General features: G+C 44.2%; 1 protein-coding gene across 2 annotated transcripts in view; it reads left to right on the forward strand.

The window, feature by feature from the left end:
• The first annotated feature begins 9639 nt into the window (after nucleotides 1-9639).
• ECPAS (Ecm29 proteasome adaptor and scaffold) overlaps nucleotides 9640-18190 on the forward strand; it is an 85914-nt gene continuing 77363 nt past the window's right edge. The window contains exon 1 of one of the 2 annotated variants that reach the window (XM_081150684.1): nucleotides 9640-9945. In XM_081150684.1, coding sequence (XP_081006810.1) covers nucleotides 9924-9945 — 22 coding nt within the window. In that variant the 5' untranslated portion in view covers nucleotides 9640-9923. Of the gene's footprint in view, nucleotides 9946-10214; nucleotides 10583-18190 lie in introns of those variants that run through there. The other variant, XM_081150683.1, reaches the window with a different exon arrangement.

The raw sequence follows: 18190 nt of genomic DNA on the forward strand, positions 1-18190 counted from the left end.
ACTCAGTGAAACCACTGGGTTCATCTCAAAGGCAGCAAGGCAAGCTGAGGAGACAGGGCTGCCTGCAGTCGGGAAGAAGCTACCCCAGTCCCAAGTCTGCATGTCTAATCTTCTCCATCGCTCTTGGCTTGGCTGGCTGCAAATGAAGGGGGTATCAAGGAGAAGCTGGGCAAAGTAGAGGAACGTGAAATGAAATTGGCTCATTCGTTTAACTGGGCAGGTCAGAGAAATGTTAATTAGTGGTTCTTGAACTTCAGTGCACCTTAGAATCACATGGCATTCTTCATTTGAATACAAATTTGGGGGCCCTCCCCACATACCACCTGTTGCAGGCGACCCTTCGATTACACTTTGAGAAATGCTGCATTGGTTGAAATGCTCTGTACTTAAATGACATGCTACCTATGAGTAAATTACAGCTGGAGGCCAACCTGTACGTTTTGATTAAAAGCAACCGTCATGGTAGAGAGTGGTGGACTGTGCATCAGTAAGGAAAGAGCAAAGAATAAACCGGTTACTTTCACGTGTAAACAAGCTGCTGAGATCTCTAGGAATACTTTAGGCAAATAAATAAGCTTCTTGCTTGTTTGTTTTTTAGCGGTGTTGGCTTCAGTTCGGAGAGTGGATGGGAAGAAGTAAAGCTGGGGATAAAGTTGATGCAGTATGTGGCAAATCGTATTTTGTAGAGATAGCTGCACCAATATACACATATCCCATCTCGATATGCATTCTCACGATGGGATGTTACTGTCCTCCCACTGATGTTTCCTCCCCCTTGAACCTGGGATGACCTTTGTAACTACCTGAGCCAATAAGTACACATTTGATGATTCCACTTACATGTCATTCTAAAGACAGAGCTGCAGGGACAGAAATGAGATCAGTGGTTGCCAGGCACTAGTAGTGGAGAAAAGGGGCTCAAGGGAACTTTTGGGGTGATGGAAATACGCTATAGCTTGATTGTGGCGGTGGTTCCCTGATTGTGTATGTCTGTCAATTTGTAGGCTACATACATTTATCAAAGAGAATAGTACACCTAAAATGTGATAAGTGAATTATACCTCAATAGAAATGAAAGCATATTTATATAGGACTGTTCACAGCAGCATTTTATGGTAATAGTTAAAAACTGGAAACATCTCGCCCTGCCTGGTGTGGCTCAGTTGGTTGGGCATTGTCCCATGCACCAAAAGGTTGCCAGTTTGATTCCTGGCCAGGGCACATGCCTGGGTTGCAGGCTTGATCCCTGGTAGGTGGCGTGCAGGAGGCAGCTGATCAATGTTGTGCTCTCACATCGATGTTTCTCTTTCCCTCTCCCTCTCTTTCTAAAAATCAATAAAAATATATTTTTTAAAAATGGAAACATCTTAAGTGTTCAGCAATTGGTACATGGATAAATAATAAACAATAGTTAGTCAGACAATGGAATATTATCCAGCAATGAAAAGGAGTGCACTACTGACACTTGCCACGACCTAGATGAAATCTCAACGTGAAAGAAGTCAAACAAAAAACAGAACACATAGTATGCGATTCCATTTATATACATTTCTAGAAAATGTAAACTAATCTTCAGTGACAGAAAACAGATCAGTGGTGGCCTGGGAGGGGAGAGGGTCTAGGGGTAGGGAGAGAAGAATTACAAAGGTCCATTAGGAAACTTTTGGAGGTGACAGATATGTTCATTATATTGATTGTGATGTTTTCGTGGGTGTACATTATGTCAAAACTCATCTTTACTATTCTTTAAATATGTGTAGCTTATTGTTTTTCAACGAAACCCAGATAAAGCTTAAAAATTCGTAACTCAGTACATCTGACTTTGGAAAAGAATGAATGGGATAATTGAGCAAAAGGCAGGATGACAGTCTAATGGGTGGGTTAAAGATCGGAAAGCTTTAAGCAGTAGGAATACTGTAGGTGGTGACCAAGTCTCGGGTGTGCCTTTGGGAGTGGGCCACTGCAGTGGAGTGAAGGTGAAGGGGAGTGGAGAAGAAATAGGGAAATGTAAGGCCAAAGTGTGGGATGGCTGCATCAGTGGATGCTGACATCCAAGATGCTCCAGGATTCAGGATGGAGAGGAAGACTTAAGCTGGGTGGAACTTTGGTCTGGAAGTCCCAATGAGGAGCTAGGAAGATACTGATTCTACCACCTCACCCAGTGGTCAGATGTAAGAGATTTAACAGCTTATGCTGGTGAGGGGTGCATGGAAAAAAGAATACTCAGATAAGGTAGGAAGTGAGAGTGGATTCTGTGAAGCTGTTGAGGGTGTAGGGGTGTTTGTAACTACTAACCAGGTTCCAGAGGGCTCAGCGGAGGTTGTGGGGGTGATTATGAGAGGTTGGGTCAGCCTAAGAGGAATGCACAGAAACACAGGGTTTGTAGCACAGGAATAGGAAGATCCTAGAGGTGTGGGGAGGCGCAGGACTGAGGATTATAAGAGAAGCAAAACATTTCTTAGCCTGGGGTAAGTTCGAATTGAGTTTCACCAATTATTTTCCCTCTGTCTGAAAGTACAGCATCCATATACTGTTTGCCTACAAATCTTTCCTGCCTTGTAGGTATTGGTCCCATCCAGCTCCAAAGGTAATCTGGGCAGAGGCACAGTGTCTCTGTGAGGCCTGGAATTAAACAATTCTTTGAGCTCCTAAATACAAAGGCTGGAATCCCATGAAACATGCTGGGCGCTCTTGACTCTGAAGTGCTCTCATCCTCAGAGCTGGCTCGTTACTTGACACTAGGTGTCAGTCTTCCCCCAGGGCCTCTTGTCTGGGCCCTGATGCTCCTGGGCACAAGTGACCAGGGCAGGCAACAATGGGGCCCAATGATTTCCTGAGAGTGTCCACCATACCCAGTCAGTGTTGATGTCCTTGCTGGCTTAGAAACGTTAACCTTTGCTTTGACCTCAGCTGGCGTGTTCCTATTTGCTTTACAACTTGGCTTTTATCTTTATTATCGATGGCCTTTGTTCTTCTGTATCACTTTTCGTATCATAAGGCACTTCCACTACTATTTGAAAGTAAGTAGGCGGGAGGGGAGAGATAATAGTTGTTTGCTTAGCTCCCCATACTCAAAACCCATCCTTTCCCTGACCTCCAAACCTATTCTTCTATCTTGGTTAGGGACATTAACTATTTCGTCGTCTCTCTAAACTGGAAATCTCCCTGTCCCTGAATCCCTGCATCCCATCTGTCTTTAAATTGCCTCTTGAATTTGAAATTCAACTCTCCATTTCTGTTTCTTTTCATCTGAAATGTTGCAATAGCTGCTAAAATAGTTGCCTTCCCTTTGTCCTTTCCTGCACATTTATTCAACATCCGAGGATACAAATGAAGAGACAATGGTATGAGAGTTTAATGCAATTGGACACTAACAATCAAGACAAAAAATGAATGACAATGGATTGCCTGGTTCCTATTGTCTCATAAAAGAGAGCATAGACGTTTCCCTGAAATTCAAACATTTTCCTGGTACCAAATTCTAGGAAAAGCTATTCCTTGGGTAAAGGACATTAGGAAACATAATGCTCAATTTCTTCAAATGGATTTTCTTTTTTAGAAAATTTTAAAATGTTACAAATAAAGCAAAATAACTGTGAACCTAAGGCAGAGGGCTACCTCTGGTGGATTTAGCTGAGCTAAAGGAAACGAGGCAACGTGGAAGGTAGAAAAGAGTGAGCAGTATCTTCAAAATTATGAGAAGTTATTTCCAGTGTAGGACTCTCTCAGCATCCCGGCTGTTTCAGGGTAGATTAGAGACACTTTCAGACATACAAGTCCCCAGCATTCACCTCCCAGTCTACCTTTCTCAAGAAGCTCCTAGATGAGAAATTAGCAAACTGTGGCCCCTTAATCCAAAGCCAGCCCATTGCCTGTTTTTGTAAATAAAGTTTCACTGGGGCCCAGCCACGATCCTTTGTTCATGTGGTGTTTACAACTGTTCTCATCTTATAATGGCAGAGCCCAGTAGTTGTGACAGGACCTGCAGGGCCCGCAAAGCATAAACTGTTTGCTCTCTACTCCCTTACAGGGAAAGTTTGCCAATAAGGTGCGTACGTGATCAGGAAGGGGAGGTGGTGGGAACAGGCAGACTGTGGGAAGATAGAAGAAAAATGAGAATAAAAATGAGCCAAGGATGGCAAGAGGATTTAAATGTCTGGTGTTGGAGAGATGCTAGCAAGGCTGAGCTGTCTTGGAAAAAAACCACCAAATATATGAGGAGGGGTAGGGATGGGCCAAAATGGGCGAAGGTGGTCAAAAGGCACAAACTTCCATTTATAAGCTAATAAAACCCTGGGGATATAATGGACAGCATGGTGACTATAGTTAATAACACTGTACTGTCTATTTGAAAGTTGCTAACGTTCCTGGAAAGGGGACCTGGCGCTGAGCAGGCCCGCCTAGGGCCGGTAGGTAGCGTGTGGGTTCTTGATTTGGTGCGGGAAAAATTTCACAGCACGAGTCCAGGCGAATTTTAGAGGATGTTTATTAAAACTGGGGACAGTGAAACAAGAAAGGGCTGGGGAAACAAGCCTAGGCTGGGCTGCTTTGGCTCATGAAGAAGTCAGAGAAAAGGGGGCCTTGGGGACAGGTTCAGGGGATTTGTCTGGGACGAACTGCCACTGCCCATTGCTGCCCTGGTTGCCAGCCTCCTGGGGTCCCTTAGAGTTTAGGAGTTGCCTGCCTGTGGGGAAGAAAGGGTGGGGGGAAAGGCGTGGGCTTGCTCCTGGGAAAGAGAGCTGGAGCTGGGACCTTCGCTTTGAGGGGTTTTGAAGGCTGGGCGTTTAGGGGAAGATGTCAATAGAAATGAAGTTTATTCTTTTTTTTTAAAGCCTCACCCAAGGATATTTTTTTCCATTGCTTTTCAGAGAGAGTGGAAGAGAGAGAGAGAGAAACATCGATGTGAGAGAGACACATCGATTGGTTGCCTCCCCGGCGTGTCCCAACTGGGGGCTGGGGAGCGAGCCTGCAACTGAGGTATGTGCCCTTGGCTGGAATCGAACATGGGACCCTTCAGTCCTTGGGCTGATGTTGGAACCACTGAGCCAAACTGGCGAGGGCGAGGTTTATTCTTTTAACTTTGTCCTTGGGTGTGGCTGGCAAGAGGCACTAATTGGGTTTCTGCTATCTGTCTCCCTGAGTAGGGTGATTTAAGCTCCCTCTGGTTGGGGAGAAGTGCAAACCACTTACTCCTAAGTGTCCCCGGTTTAGGGAAGATAGCATTTCCTAGATGGCTGCAAACTGCTGTTTATCTGTCTCAGTTTCCGTGTTCCGCTTCTCCTGGCTTACTAGCCTGTCTCACTGAGACAGTAGATCTTAAAAGTTCTCATCACAAGAAAAAAAATTGTAGCTGTGTGGTGATGGATGTTAATTAAACTTATTGTAACTATTTCATAATATATGCATATATATTGTGTACCTAAAACTCTTACAATGTTACATGTCAATTATATTTCAATGAAACACGCACACATAATATGAGAAATCACTGGTAAACTTTGAGAGTAAAAAGTATTGATCTTTATTAGGATAAAGCGAGAAGCCAGAAACCAGAGTGCAAAGGACTAAAGACTGAGGACTTTTGTTTACCATAAGATGCCTTAAAGAAAAGAGACTAAGGCAAGGTATGGGGGGAAATGACAGAATAGAGCCATTTTAAAGAGAATGAGTATTTGTTGTTTAGACTAGTGGGATGTGGTAGCTATTGTTTGTCTTATTGTCCAACTTTCCTTTCCCCCTCTTCTAGTAATAGTCCCAACTCCCCACTGCAAGGTAGACAAGTAATCCAAACTACATCAATCAACTCTCCTGTCCCAGGGTTTTACTCTTGACACTGTTAAATAAATCAAACTTTGTTTTATGTTTAGATCAGCTACATCAGAGGTGACTTTAATTTCTACAGCTATGAGAGACTCATTCCAAATACTTTTTTTTTTTTTTTTTAAATCTTCACCGAGGATATTTTTTCCATTGCTTTTGAGAGTGGAAGGGAGAGGGAGAGATGGAGGGAGAAACTCCGATGTGAGAGAGACATATCGTTGCCTCCTGCACATATCCTGACCAGGGCCAGGGACTGAGCCTGCAAATAGGTATGTGCCCTTGGCTGGAATCAAACTGGGACCCTTCAGGCCGCAGGCCGATGCTCAAACCACTGAGCCACACCAGCCAGGGCCATTCCAAATACTTTTGATCTGACAAAAGAACTGTGGAGGAGGAACAAACTTTCCTCTACCCTCAAAGTTCTTCTGGCTGGTCTAATAATCATATAGATGTAAGACAGACTAGCAAGAGGAAAAAACCAAGTTTAGTACCCATACATATGGGAACCTCGCATACATGAGAGAGGCAGGGACCCTACACGCAGGAAAGGCTCAGAGACAAGAAGGGAACATGGGTACGTGAGATTTCCTGAGAGGGGGGTGAGGTGAGGTGCCTTGCACGAGGATACGAAGAGCAGGCCTTTAGTCAATAGAAATTTGCCCTGCCCTATAAGCATCAAAAGAAGTTATCTCTGATAATCTCTTATGGACAAGGCCTCCAACTGAAATTCTTCTAGGTAGTTAAGGGGGTGGGGTGAGGCGGTCACAGTAGCTTCTCTTGAGCCTGCAGCTAAAGTTCCCTTTAGCTCTAAACAATCTGCATACCCCAAGATGTGCAAACAATCTGCACATCTTGGGGTGACTCATTTTGGACCCCCACAGAACCCATGTAGTATATATAGTGCACTTAAGATTGGTGAATTCATTTATTGCATAAATAAGATAATTCAATTACTTAAGACAGGAGTCTCTTGTTCCTTATTAAACATTAAATAAGCTATAATTATAAGATGAAACAGAGTATCCATATATTTGAGATTTAAATATGACCTTGGCCCCTTAAGAATTGATTCATTGTGCTCCTCTAGTCATCAGAATGTAAAATTTTCCTCATCACCTCTTTTTGTTGTTGTTGAGAATGTTAGACCAACATGGTACTTTGGATTTCCATAGAATATGTGTCAGCAAGATTATTTACCCCTCATTTATGATCATTTCAATCTATGGTTTCTTTTAACTTTAACCAAGGTTAAGTCAAAGTTTGGGGCTTATAATTTTTATTTTTTATTTATTTAAATATACCTTTATTGAATTCAGAGAGAGGAAAGGAAAGGGAGAGAGAGAGAGACAAACATCAATGATGAGAGAGTCATTGATTGAGCCCGCAACCAGGGCATGTGCCCTGACCGGGAATCGAACCCCGATTGCCTGGATCCTAGGTCGTCGCTCAACTGCTGAGCCACGCCCAGCCGGCCGGGGCTTATAATTTTTATTCAACAACTTTCAGAAATGAAAGGCTGTGTTGTCGCTGAATCATCTGGTTGCAATTCCCTGGGGAATCTTTAAGCTCCTGGCCCGGAGTTCCTGGGAGCTGCCCGCTTCCTATGCTTCCTGAAGCCTACTTGTGTCATTTTTCTTGTTTCTGTGAACTACTCCAGTACTCGTCTACAGATATTTTAAAAAAGTATATATGTCTATTGATTTTAGAGAGAGGAAGGGAGAGGGAGAGAGAGAGAGAAACAAACATCCATGATGAGAGTCATTGACCAGCTGCCTCCTGCGCGCCCCCTGCTGGGCATCGAGCCTGAAACCCAGGCACAGGGCATGGAACTGCGATCTCCCGGATCCTAGGTGGATGCTCAACTGCTGAGCCATGTCCAGCTGGGCAAGGTGCCCCTTCAATGTGAGAATAAAGGAAGGTCTGGGTAGGGGTGTGCATGTGTTTTAGGAGAGATTAGGGACAGAATACGATAAGGAGAAAGAACACTGAAGATGCACTGTTATGGAGCAAGGGTCTACCGGGAGTACATGGAGATTTTCTTAGGATTCATGGGCATGCACAGTATTAAGAGAATCAATCTCAAGCTCATACATATTCTTTGTTGAAATTGCTTTGGGTAAGAACACCTATTTCACAATGGTCCTTCTCTTGACGAAAGCAAGTCATATCTCCCAGCCATCTCCAGTGTAACTGCGGTCAGTTGCCTCCAGAGGAAAAACTCCAAGACAAGGGGACAATTTGATGTATTAAATTAGGTAACAAGGAACTGAATGACAACTGGGTATCTTTTTTATTTCTGAATTTTGCAAAAAGCCCCTGTCCTTTTTCTTAGGAGATGCATTGCCAATAAAATTTTACTTTTCAGTTTAATAATTCTCAAAAGTTACACAGCATGTGTAGTACTATGGTTTAATTTTTTGCCAAAACAAACAAAAAAATCTGTGTACACACATATGTGATTTACACACACATGGACTCTGGAATTTCTATATAGGAGGAGCTTATGAGTTGCTAGCTGAAGTTAAACTTGCTTTTTTTTTTTTTTTAACTTAGGTTCTCTATTTTTTTGGAATGATTTTAGAAAGATCTATTTGAGGTTATGGAAAGTAAAAGTCTGTCCAAACCAGGCCTTGGTGCAGCCACTTTATACATTCATAGAAATGGTCAGAAAAGGTTGTATACACCACTGTTAATAAATTATTTCTAGAGATGAGGGGATGGTGGGCAGGCAGGTAGGGGACAACCTTTACTTTATACACTTCAGTATTGTATTCTCTGCAAATAGTTCACTGTGCATTGACTTTGTGTCAACATCAAACAAAAGAGCCAAATGTCCTAAAATAAGGAATTGGTTAATGTACTATGAAATCATGAACAAAAAAAGTGTGGTGGTGTACAGCTTTTTGAATTAACATGGAAGAATGTTTATGGGGGAAAATATTAATGCAGAATTTTAGTGATTGTGAATCCTCTCCCCATCCAAGTCGTATTTGGAACTGCACATGTGTTCGGAGACAAGGCCTTGGAGGATGTGCACACAACTGTACCTGTTAACCATAGTTTTCTCTGGGGCAAAGTGGGATGGGGGAAAGGACTTCCACTTCTAATCTTATGATATTCTGAATCATTTGAATTTTTTACAGAGATCATGTATAATATGTCTAATAAAGGCAATAACATCTTAAATGATGTATAGGTACCTACACTTTTTTTTTTTTTTTTTTTGCCTTTATGTCTGGAATAACATATTCTGTTTTCTAGACTTTAACTAGGGCTTTACAGATGTCCACTTTTAGGAATAAATGCAATTTTAACCCATTTAGAATCTTGATTTCTTCCTCTTATTAAAAAAAAAAAATGTACCTGATCTTGTACCTAATTTGTTAGGACAGTACCATCATTTAAAGCGCAGCAATTATGCAACCCTTAATTTGAATTCCATTTTTCAAGCGTTTTTTTCAAGTACATGATCTCACGTACAAACTGAAGGTGTAAAGTGAAAATCGGTATATTCAAAGTAAATCACTCCGGTTACCAAAAGGAACATAGATATTAGAAGAAACACATTTTTTTTTTTAAAAAAAAAAGCTCATATAAGCATATATTGTTGAATTTGAACTTTATCATTTAACTCTCAGTAGGGCTGAGTGATTTTCCTCTCTCGCAGTCCTCGGTCCCGAGGGCATCAGAAACCTACACCGGATCTGTCTTTAAGGGAGAAAAGCAGCCCAGGGAGCCTGGTCCGCGCGGCTCGCGGCGCTCGGGCTCGCCCGGCACTGAGTCAGCCGCGGGCCCCACGAGAAGTTCGGCGGGAGGCGCAGGGCGGGGCTTCCTCCCGCCGACTCCGAACGCGGCTCTACTTTCCCGAGTCCACGTCTCTTCCTTTGGACAGGCGTGTTTCTTCAGGTCGGGACCAGCCGGCGTGACAGCCACAGAGCTTTCTAAAGGAGCCCCGGGCCCGCCTGGAGGATCTCCCCCGGCCGCCGCAGTCGGGCCCAGCTCGGAGGACCCCTCGCGGACTGCAGCGCGCGGCTCCAGGGGCCGAGGCCGCCGAACGCCTCGCTCCCGGGCGCCCACCGCGCGGCGCCGAGCGCAGCCCCGGCATGGAGACCGGCTCGGACTCAGGTCAGAGGCCCGCGCGTCCGCCCGCGCCGGGGCCGCCGCAGGCTGCGCGGGCGCGGCGGGCGGCTAGGCCTGGCCGCCCGTGCAGGCCGCCGCGTGCCGGGTCCGCGTGGGGAGCGCTCGCGGGCCGGCTCCGGCTCCGGCGCGCGGGGCGGGCGGTGGCAGGTGGGCAGGACGAGCCGCGAGCGAGCGAGCGAGGGCGGGCGGGCGCGCGACGGGCCCGGCGGGGGGGCCGCTGGGAGGATGGCTCAGCTCTTTCTAAATATAAAACCGGCGTGAGTTGAGCTAGCGCGGCGCGAGCCGCAGAGCCGCCGCGCGGGCCGGGCGCACCCGGACTCGGCCGACGGACGGCGGCGGCCCCGCAGAGGCGCGAGGCTGCGAGAGCGCCCGAGTCGCGACCTCGCGGGCGACGGCGAGAGCGACGCGTGCAGCGCAGGGGACGCAGGCGAGCGGCGGCGGGCGGGCCTCGAGGGCGCCGCGCGGCCCGCGCCGAACAACCGGAGGCGGCTCGGGGCCCCTGTCGCACCGCAAGCCGCGAGCCCCCCGCGCCGCTCGTCCGCGCCCTCCCCCTCCGGCCCCTCCCTCCCGCCGCGGCGCAACATGGCTGCGGCCGCCGCCTCCGCCTCCCAGGACGAGCTGAGTAAGTGCCACGGCGAGCCTGTGGCCGCGAGCCGGAGCGAGCGCTGCGCGGGGCCGCAGGGCCGAGGCCGGGAGGGCTGGGGCGCGCTGCCGCCCGCCGGGCGCCGGGCCGGGCGGGCGGCGGGTGCGGGGAGCTGGGGTGCTGGGGCCTGGTGGGCGGGCGGGGCGCCGGACGCCGCCGCGGGCGTTTGTAGGCCTCAGGTTTGCACCGTCACGTTGCGAAATTGAAACCGGAGCCCCAGGCGGAGCCACCTCGGTCGGCGATCCGCTCCGGCTCAGGGGTGGGGGGAGCCCAGCCCCCTGCCCGCGGTGCCCCGGCTGGCGGACCCGCCCGAGCCCCAGGGTGGCGAGTTGTGTCAGTCCGTCCCGTCTGACCCCGCTGTGCCCCGCCCCCCATCCCAACTGTTGGGCGAGTTTTAGAAATAAGAGTTTTCAGGGAGGGGGAGAGGGTGCCTTTCTGTGACACCCCAGGAATCGGTGGGAAGGCCAAGAGCAGGAGGTGACCCTCAGGTGGAGCAGGAAGGACGGGAGAGCAGAGAGGGTCGCGGCGCTGGCCGCAGGAGAAACCGCGGGGTGACAGCGCGTTCAGAAAGGAGAGCCAGTGCACACTCGACCTTAAACGTTGCAATTTTCCAGGGGACGGCGATCCACGTTCGGGGAGAGCGGTGGTCACCCTGAGTTCCAGGCCGCCACGCCCGCCGCCCGGGTTCGCCTCGGTGCTTTGTGGGAAATGTAGTCCCGGGGCGTCGCAGGCCCACGCTGGGGTCCTAGACACTGAATTTTCCTGGGACGTGTAAGATAATTTCTGATTGCATCTGTGGTGGTTAGATGAATGCTTTCGGTTGAGTTTTTTTGGTGGTGGTGGTGGTTTGTTTCCTCAATGCCGCCCTTCAGTTTATGACAGAATCAAGAGAGGTGTTATTTAGGGATGCATGTGAGTTTTACATGGGATGAAGCATGGGTTAGGTGTCCCAAGCTTTGTGAAGCTTCTGTTGTTAGAGCCCCTTCTGAATTTTCCATATGATAGTAGTTATAAACATAATTTCTGTTTCTTTGGTGCTTGGCAGTTGAAAGGTACTTTTATGTGCATGATCTCACTTTTACCCTCATAACAACCTTATGAAGCACGTAGGTAGGAATTATGCTTGTTTTAAAGAGGAGGCAGGTTAGAGAGATTAAGTTCCTTGCTGCTTTAACACAAAACTGGTGTAGCAGGAGTAATGTTGGCTCATTTTGAGGCTGAAATAAACAATTGGTGTGACCCTGGCCAGGGTAGAGTATGAGAAGACAAGGTCTCATGGTTAGAGATAGACCGCGGGCTGATAGCCACTGAGTTGATTGCCTGTCAGTTCCAAGCTGGAGCACCACCAGGCCTTCTGGGGAGATTAATTCCCTGATTTTTATTTTTATTTTTTCTTGTTGTGGTAAAATGCTCATAGCGTAAAATTTGCCATCATAACCATTCTTAAGTATACAGTTCATTAATATTATGTACATTCATATTGTTTGTGCAGTCACCACCACCATCTACCTCCAGAACTCTTTTTATCTCTCAAAACTGAAACTCCATATACATTGAAGCCTAACTCCCTTACTCCCACCTCCTCTCAGCCCCTGGCAACCACCATTCTACTTTCTGTTTCTATGATTTTGTTTACCCTGTATATCTCATGTAAGTGGAGTCATACAGAATTTCTCTTTTTGTGATTGGCTTATTTCACTGAACATAAAGTCAAGGTTCATCCACATTGTAGCATGTGACAGCATTTTCTCTTTTAAGGCTGAATGATACTCCATTATATGCACACATCCCATTTTTTTATCCATTTTCTCATTCCATCTGTCAATGGAAACTTGGGTTGCTTGTATGTTTCAGCTATTGTGAATAGTGCTGCTATGAACATAGGTATGCAAATATCTCTTTGAGATCCTGCTTTCAATTCTTTTGGATATATACCCCAAAGTGGGATTGTTGGATCATATGGTAATTCTATTTTTAATTTTTTGAGAAACCATCATACTGTTTTCCACAGTGGCCGTACCATTTTATGTTCCTACCATCAGTACACAAGGGTCCCAATTTTTCCATGTCCTTTACCGACACATTATTTTCCATATATATATATTTTAAATCCTCACCAGTGGATATATATATTTTTTTAATTGATTTTTGGAAAAAGAGGAAAGGCGAGAGAGAGAAAGAGAGAAACATGATATGAGAAAGAAACATCATCGATAAGTTGCCTCCCATATGTGCCTCACCAAGGATCGAACCCACAACCTCGGTATGTGCCCTGACCTGGAATCGATCCCTGCAACCTTTTGGTGGACAGGACAATGTGCCAACCAAATGAGCCATACCAGCCAGGGCAGGTGTCTATGTTTTTGATGGTAGCCATCCCAGTGGGTATGAGGTGGTCTGATAGTAAAACTTTTTATACTGTGTGATGTCTGAGTTCCTGTTGTATCACTAAACATGTTGAAATCTGAACTACCAGTTGGAATGGGGAACAAAACTAGAGGAAGAAGTGGATATCATTTCAAAGTGGCTACGTATTTGTTCTCTAGATACCTGTTAAAGTGCTGATAGTACTTCTGGTTAAGGAATTCTTTGGCTTTAGCAGCTACTGGAAAAGTTAGGAACAATTAGTTGCAATCCTTGCTTTTCCAGTGTTTTGTTTGATGGAATTATCAATCATCAACCACAGATGTCTGTTGACTTGATTTCCGTATTTCTTCAGGAAAGATTCAACGCTTGGCATTTGGCACCTTAGAATAATTTAACTTGAAGTCACACACATATATACTGTCTAAGAAGTTCCAAATAAACTATTTTTAGTTTCAGAATGGCTATAATAAAAGGATAGATGGCTGGCAATTTTAAGAGGTGCTTTTTAAAATTCTGCCATAAAAAGGAGCTAAGTATCTGAATATTTACTGGCCATTATTTCTGACTAGTAGATGATAATAAAAGCAAACTACTAGATACCAGCATTGTTTTTTCCCCCTAATATCTTATTATAAAAATCTTCAAAAATACAGAAAAGTTGAAAATGAGTATTCATATGCCTACTACTTAGATTCTACATTTGATAATTTACTAGCTTTATCACATCTGTCTGTCCATCTTTTTTTAATTTTTATTTTTTAAAAAATATATCTTTATTGATTTCAGAGAGAGGAAGAAAGAGGGAGAGAGAGATGGAAACATCAATGGTGAGAGAGAGTCATTGACCGGCTGCCTCCTGCACGCCCCTGCTGAGGACTGAGCCTGCAACCGAGGCATGTTCCCTGACTGGGAGTCAACCTTGATATCCTGGATCCTATGTCGATACTCAAAGGCTGAGCCACACCTGCTGGGCTGTCTGTCCATCTTTCAATCTACGTTTTAAAATTTTATTTTAATTATATTTTTGGAAAAGATTGTGGTAAAATACACATAACATAAAATTTATCATCTTAACCATTTAAAAATATATATATATCTTTTTTGATTTCCCAGAGAGGAAGGGAGAGGGAGAGAGAGATAGAAACATCTATGATGACAGAGTCATCATTGATCGGCTGCCTCCTGAAGGCCCCTGACGGAATCAAGTCCACAACCCGGGCATGTGCCCCGACTGGGAATCGAACCACCATCTCTGGGATCCTAGGTCGATGCTCAACCGCTGAGCCACACCCCGCCAGGCCATCTTAACCATTTTTTAAGTGTACAGTTCAGTTGCATTATGTATTGAATCCGTTTTTTTTTAATGCATTTCAATGTGAATTGGAGGCATCCATACACTCCCCCCCTAAATATTTCAGCACTAGCAGTTTTAAGTGCTTAGCATTTAATCTTTCATTTGTCAAAATAATCCTAAAAGGTAGGTAAAATTATCGCTGTTTTATGGAATGACAAACAGGCTTTTTGGGTTCCCAAGCTCCTGTAGCTAGTAAGTGGTAGAGTTGGATCCTAGGGGTCTCAGACTCCCTCATAACCAGCCATTAGGCTGAATTATCTCTGTGATCACAGAGTGTTCATGCTGATGAAAAGATCAAGTCAGATGCTTTGCTAAATTCCCTGCCATATGTAGCTTTAATTCAACGACTTGACTGCTATTTAACATTGCTGTTGGGTACAGAAACACCAAAAATTGTAATACTGTTGAGAAGAAAGAGGAAGAATACATATAAATAGATATAAGTACCTTAATGTATGATTATCTGATATAGATAATGCTAAAGTAATATTATCATCTGTAGTTCCCAGGTTTGTTATTTAGAGATGTAGAGTTGGTAGCACTGTTTCCATAGATTCAAATCAACATTTTTCTTATCTTTACATTTGAAGTGACACACATGTCATAAGTTTAAATTACATCTATCCCTGCTTTCAAATGTATTTGCCACCACACTTTGCAGGGGCTCCTGAGAAGCAGAATTGACTGTTATGGTTGTCTTGTTTTATTTTCTAAAGTAGTATCATTGATGTGTGAGGGTTGGCAAAGGTAAGCAGGATGATCCTGAGTTGGGATTTGTTAGAACTTGTTTTCACAAATATCATGTAATTGTCACTTTGAGTCAGGTATTGTGATAGAGTAATAGTAAAGCTGATGTTTGTTGAAGGCTTAACCATGTGTTCTAATCACTTTGTGCCTATTAACTGATCGAAGCCTTACAGCAGTGTTCCCTGTGAATTTGGTACTTTTCTGTCTCAGTGGTGGAGCTTCCCTCATGTTACAGAGTTGCAGCTTGAACTCAGACTTTTGATTCCTACATTTGTTAATTCTGCTATACCTCTGTATTTACTCTCTGAAAAGGAAAATACACAGTTTGTAACAAGATCAACATGGCTCTCCCCCCATATCTTGCTAGCTTCTGGAAGAAATCTCCTGTAGTGTATAAAATGTGGCAATATTCTGATGTATATTAAATAGAACATACTAGGTTTTGAGGTAAGATGCCAACATAAAGAGAACAGTTTGTTCTGACTGTTCAGGGCAGTTTTGAAATCTAGTTTGTGAATTACTTAAGGTTATAGTCTGTAGTTTTCTTTATTTATATAACTGGAATGAAATGAAATTCAGTGCAAGGGCATGTGGACTGTTTTTCTTTTAACATTATCCTCTGTCAGTTAATGGAAAAGTTGACATTGTAGTTATATTTTAGCAATGGGTAGGGAGATTTCTGACAGCAAGAAGGAAGCACTTTAGACTTTTCACCTGGTCAGCTGTTTAGTGGTTTCATATTCTGGGCTTTATAATTATAAGGCATCCTTAGTATCTGATCTTCATTGGGATAAAGGCAACTCATGGAGCAGTAACAACCTGTAATCTTAAAGCACACTGGTGTTATTCAGTTTGACCATTTGAACATAGCCATGGGAAACTTCAGTTGCAGAAGTTGGTCAGATAATCAACATGTCAGATACCTTCTGAGAGAGTCTCTGCCGGTGCGAGGAATCCTAATGGCTTTTAGTGGAAAGCTGTGTAGGTAAATGTAATTTTGTGGGCATACAGAGTTGGTTGCTTGAATGACAGCCGTACACGCAACTGAACTGATCTTTGGCAAAAGGCTAAATCAAGCCTGTATCATTTAAATTTTGGTTACTTAACCAAATAGGAACACTAAAATGGAATACATATATATATTTTTACCAACTTCTAATTTTCACTTCCATCCTGTTCTGTTTTGCGTTATGCTTTCAGTAAACTACTATTTAATAAAGGCCAATGTCTGTGAGAATAGTTGGCACTAGGGCATTCGACCTTGTTTAGAAGATGGATGTTAAAGTTGTAGGCAGTGCCAGTGTGCTCAGATGGTCTGATCTAAGTTGCACATCTCTGGTTTCAGGCCTGGCCAGTCTGCCTTGATATTTGCCATCTTATATGGCTTGTTTTCCCCACACGTTTATCAATTCAATCAGCAGATTTTGAAACTGAGTCACTAACTTAGGGTCCTGTCCTCATAGGGTTTAGAATACAATGCAGAGACAGATTTACCTGTAAATACAAATAACTGATATGAAGTATGTGATATGAACAATGCCTAACACAGTTCTTTGGATATGCCAGAAAGTGAGATGAGCATCCCAGCCTAAGGGAACAGTAGTGCCTTGAGCTAAGACAGGTTAGAAAATAATGTGTATTTTCAGAGAAAGTTTGAGTAAGTCTGATAAGCCGGGTTGGCAGTGCCATGACTGCATGAAGTACTGGGGACGGAGTAAGATTTGGAGTTTGAGACTTGGCCCTTTGTGCCATTTACGATTTGGGGACTTGGGCAAGTTACCTTACCTTTGTAAGTCTCAGTTTCTTTATTGTAAGACTGGGATAATAATAAATACTTAATAGTGTTGTTCGGATTAATATGTGTGAAAATGCGCTGTATAAACAATTAAGCTCTGTATAAATTAGTATTTTTGGTGGGGGGATAGTAGGAGATGGAGCTGGGAAGATAGGTTGAGACCAGCTTGTATAGGAAATGCCAGCACAACTAGTTTGTACTTTGTTCTGTAGACAGTCGAGAACCATCAAAGACTTTTAAGCAGGGGTGTAACATGAGTAGATTTGTTTTACAAGGAGAACAGGTGGCCGTGGTGTAACATTGATTACAGGGATCCAGAGACTGAGAGCAGCAAGACTAGTTAGGAGGGTATCACAGTGTCCAGGGAAAAGGAGTTTAGGGTCTGTCTGAATGGGCAAGGAGGTAATATAATCTAAAAATCTCTAAAATAGGCAGAAATTATGGGCCCAGTAGATGAGGGTTATTCAGGAGAGGAAGGTGTTAGAGATAACTGCAAGAATCTACCTGAGAGATGAGAGGGAGGGAGAGGCTAGCCTCTAGACAGATGTAGGGAGGCGGATGTGGAGAGAAGGGAGAACAGGTTTGTGTTCAACAAATACATTACTTGTTAAATGAATGAATTGAATTGTTGAGGCATCCATGTTGAGTTGTTTAGGAAGACTTTTGAATACAGGTTAAAACCCTCTGTCATCGAAGTCAGAGCTGGTTTTGAATCCTGGCTCTGCCACTTCTAAGTTAATGTAGTAAACAAGGGACCTAACTTCTGGGTGTTGGTTTTCTCATCTGTAAAATGAGATGATAAAACCTATTTTATAGAGTTGTTACAAGAATGGGAAGAGATAATGCATGCTGAGAACCTGGCACAGTGCTAGGCACATGGATTGTAGGTGTGTGAGAGCTTTAATTCTGAAGCTTAGGGGAGAGTGTGGGTGATGATAGAGTCACAGGAATGGACTGGTTGCCCAGAGGACAGCTGTCTGGGGGCTATGCACATGTTGGGGTCAGAAGCAGACAAAGAAGAGCCAGGCAAGGGGATTAGGAGTGCTGGGAGAAGGCAGAGGTTCCCCGGGGTATGACTGTTAACCATGTACATTCTCAGTGAAAATGTGCTAATAACATGTGTGCCTACCTACTAATATCCTTCCTATAAAACTATTGTGTATTTCAGATACTTTCTTTTAATTTTAATGCAAGGTTTTGTATGTTTATGATATATACATATGTACATATATGACAATATGTTTTATTGGTATTAGAGTGTTTTAGCCTTCAGTGAGTAATTACCAGTGTATTTTTTAAAGTATCAGCACATTCTACACAGTAT

This window comes from Miniopterus schreibersii (genome assembly GCF_964146895.1).
Source record: "Miniopterus schreibersii genome assembly, chromosome: 11".
NCBI lineage: Eukaryota > Metazoa > Chordata > Mammalia > Chiroptera > Miniopteridae > Miniopterus > Miniopterus schreibersii.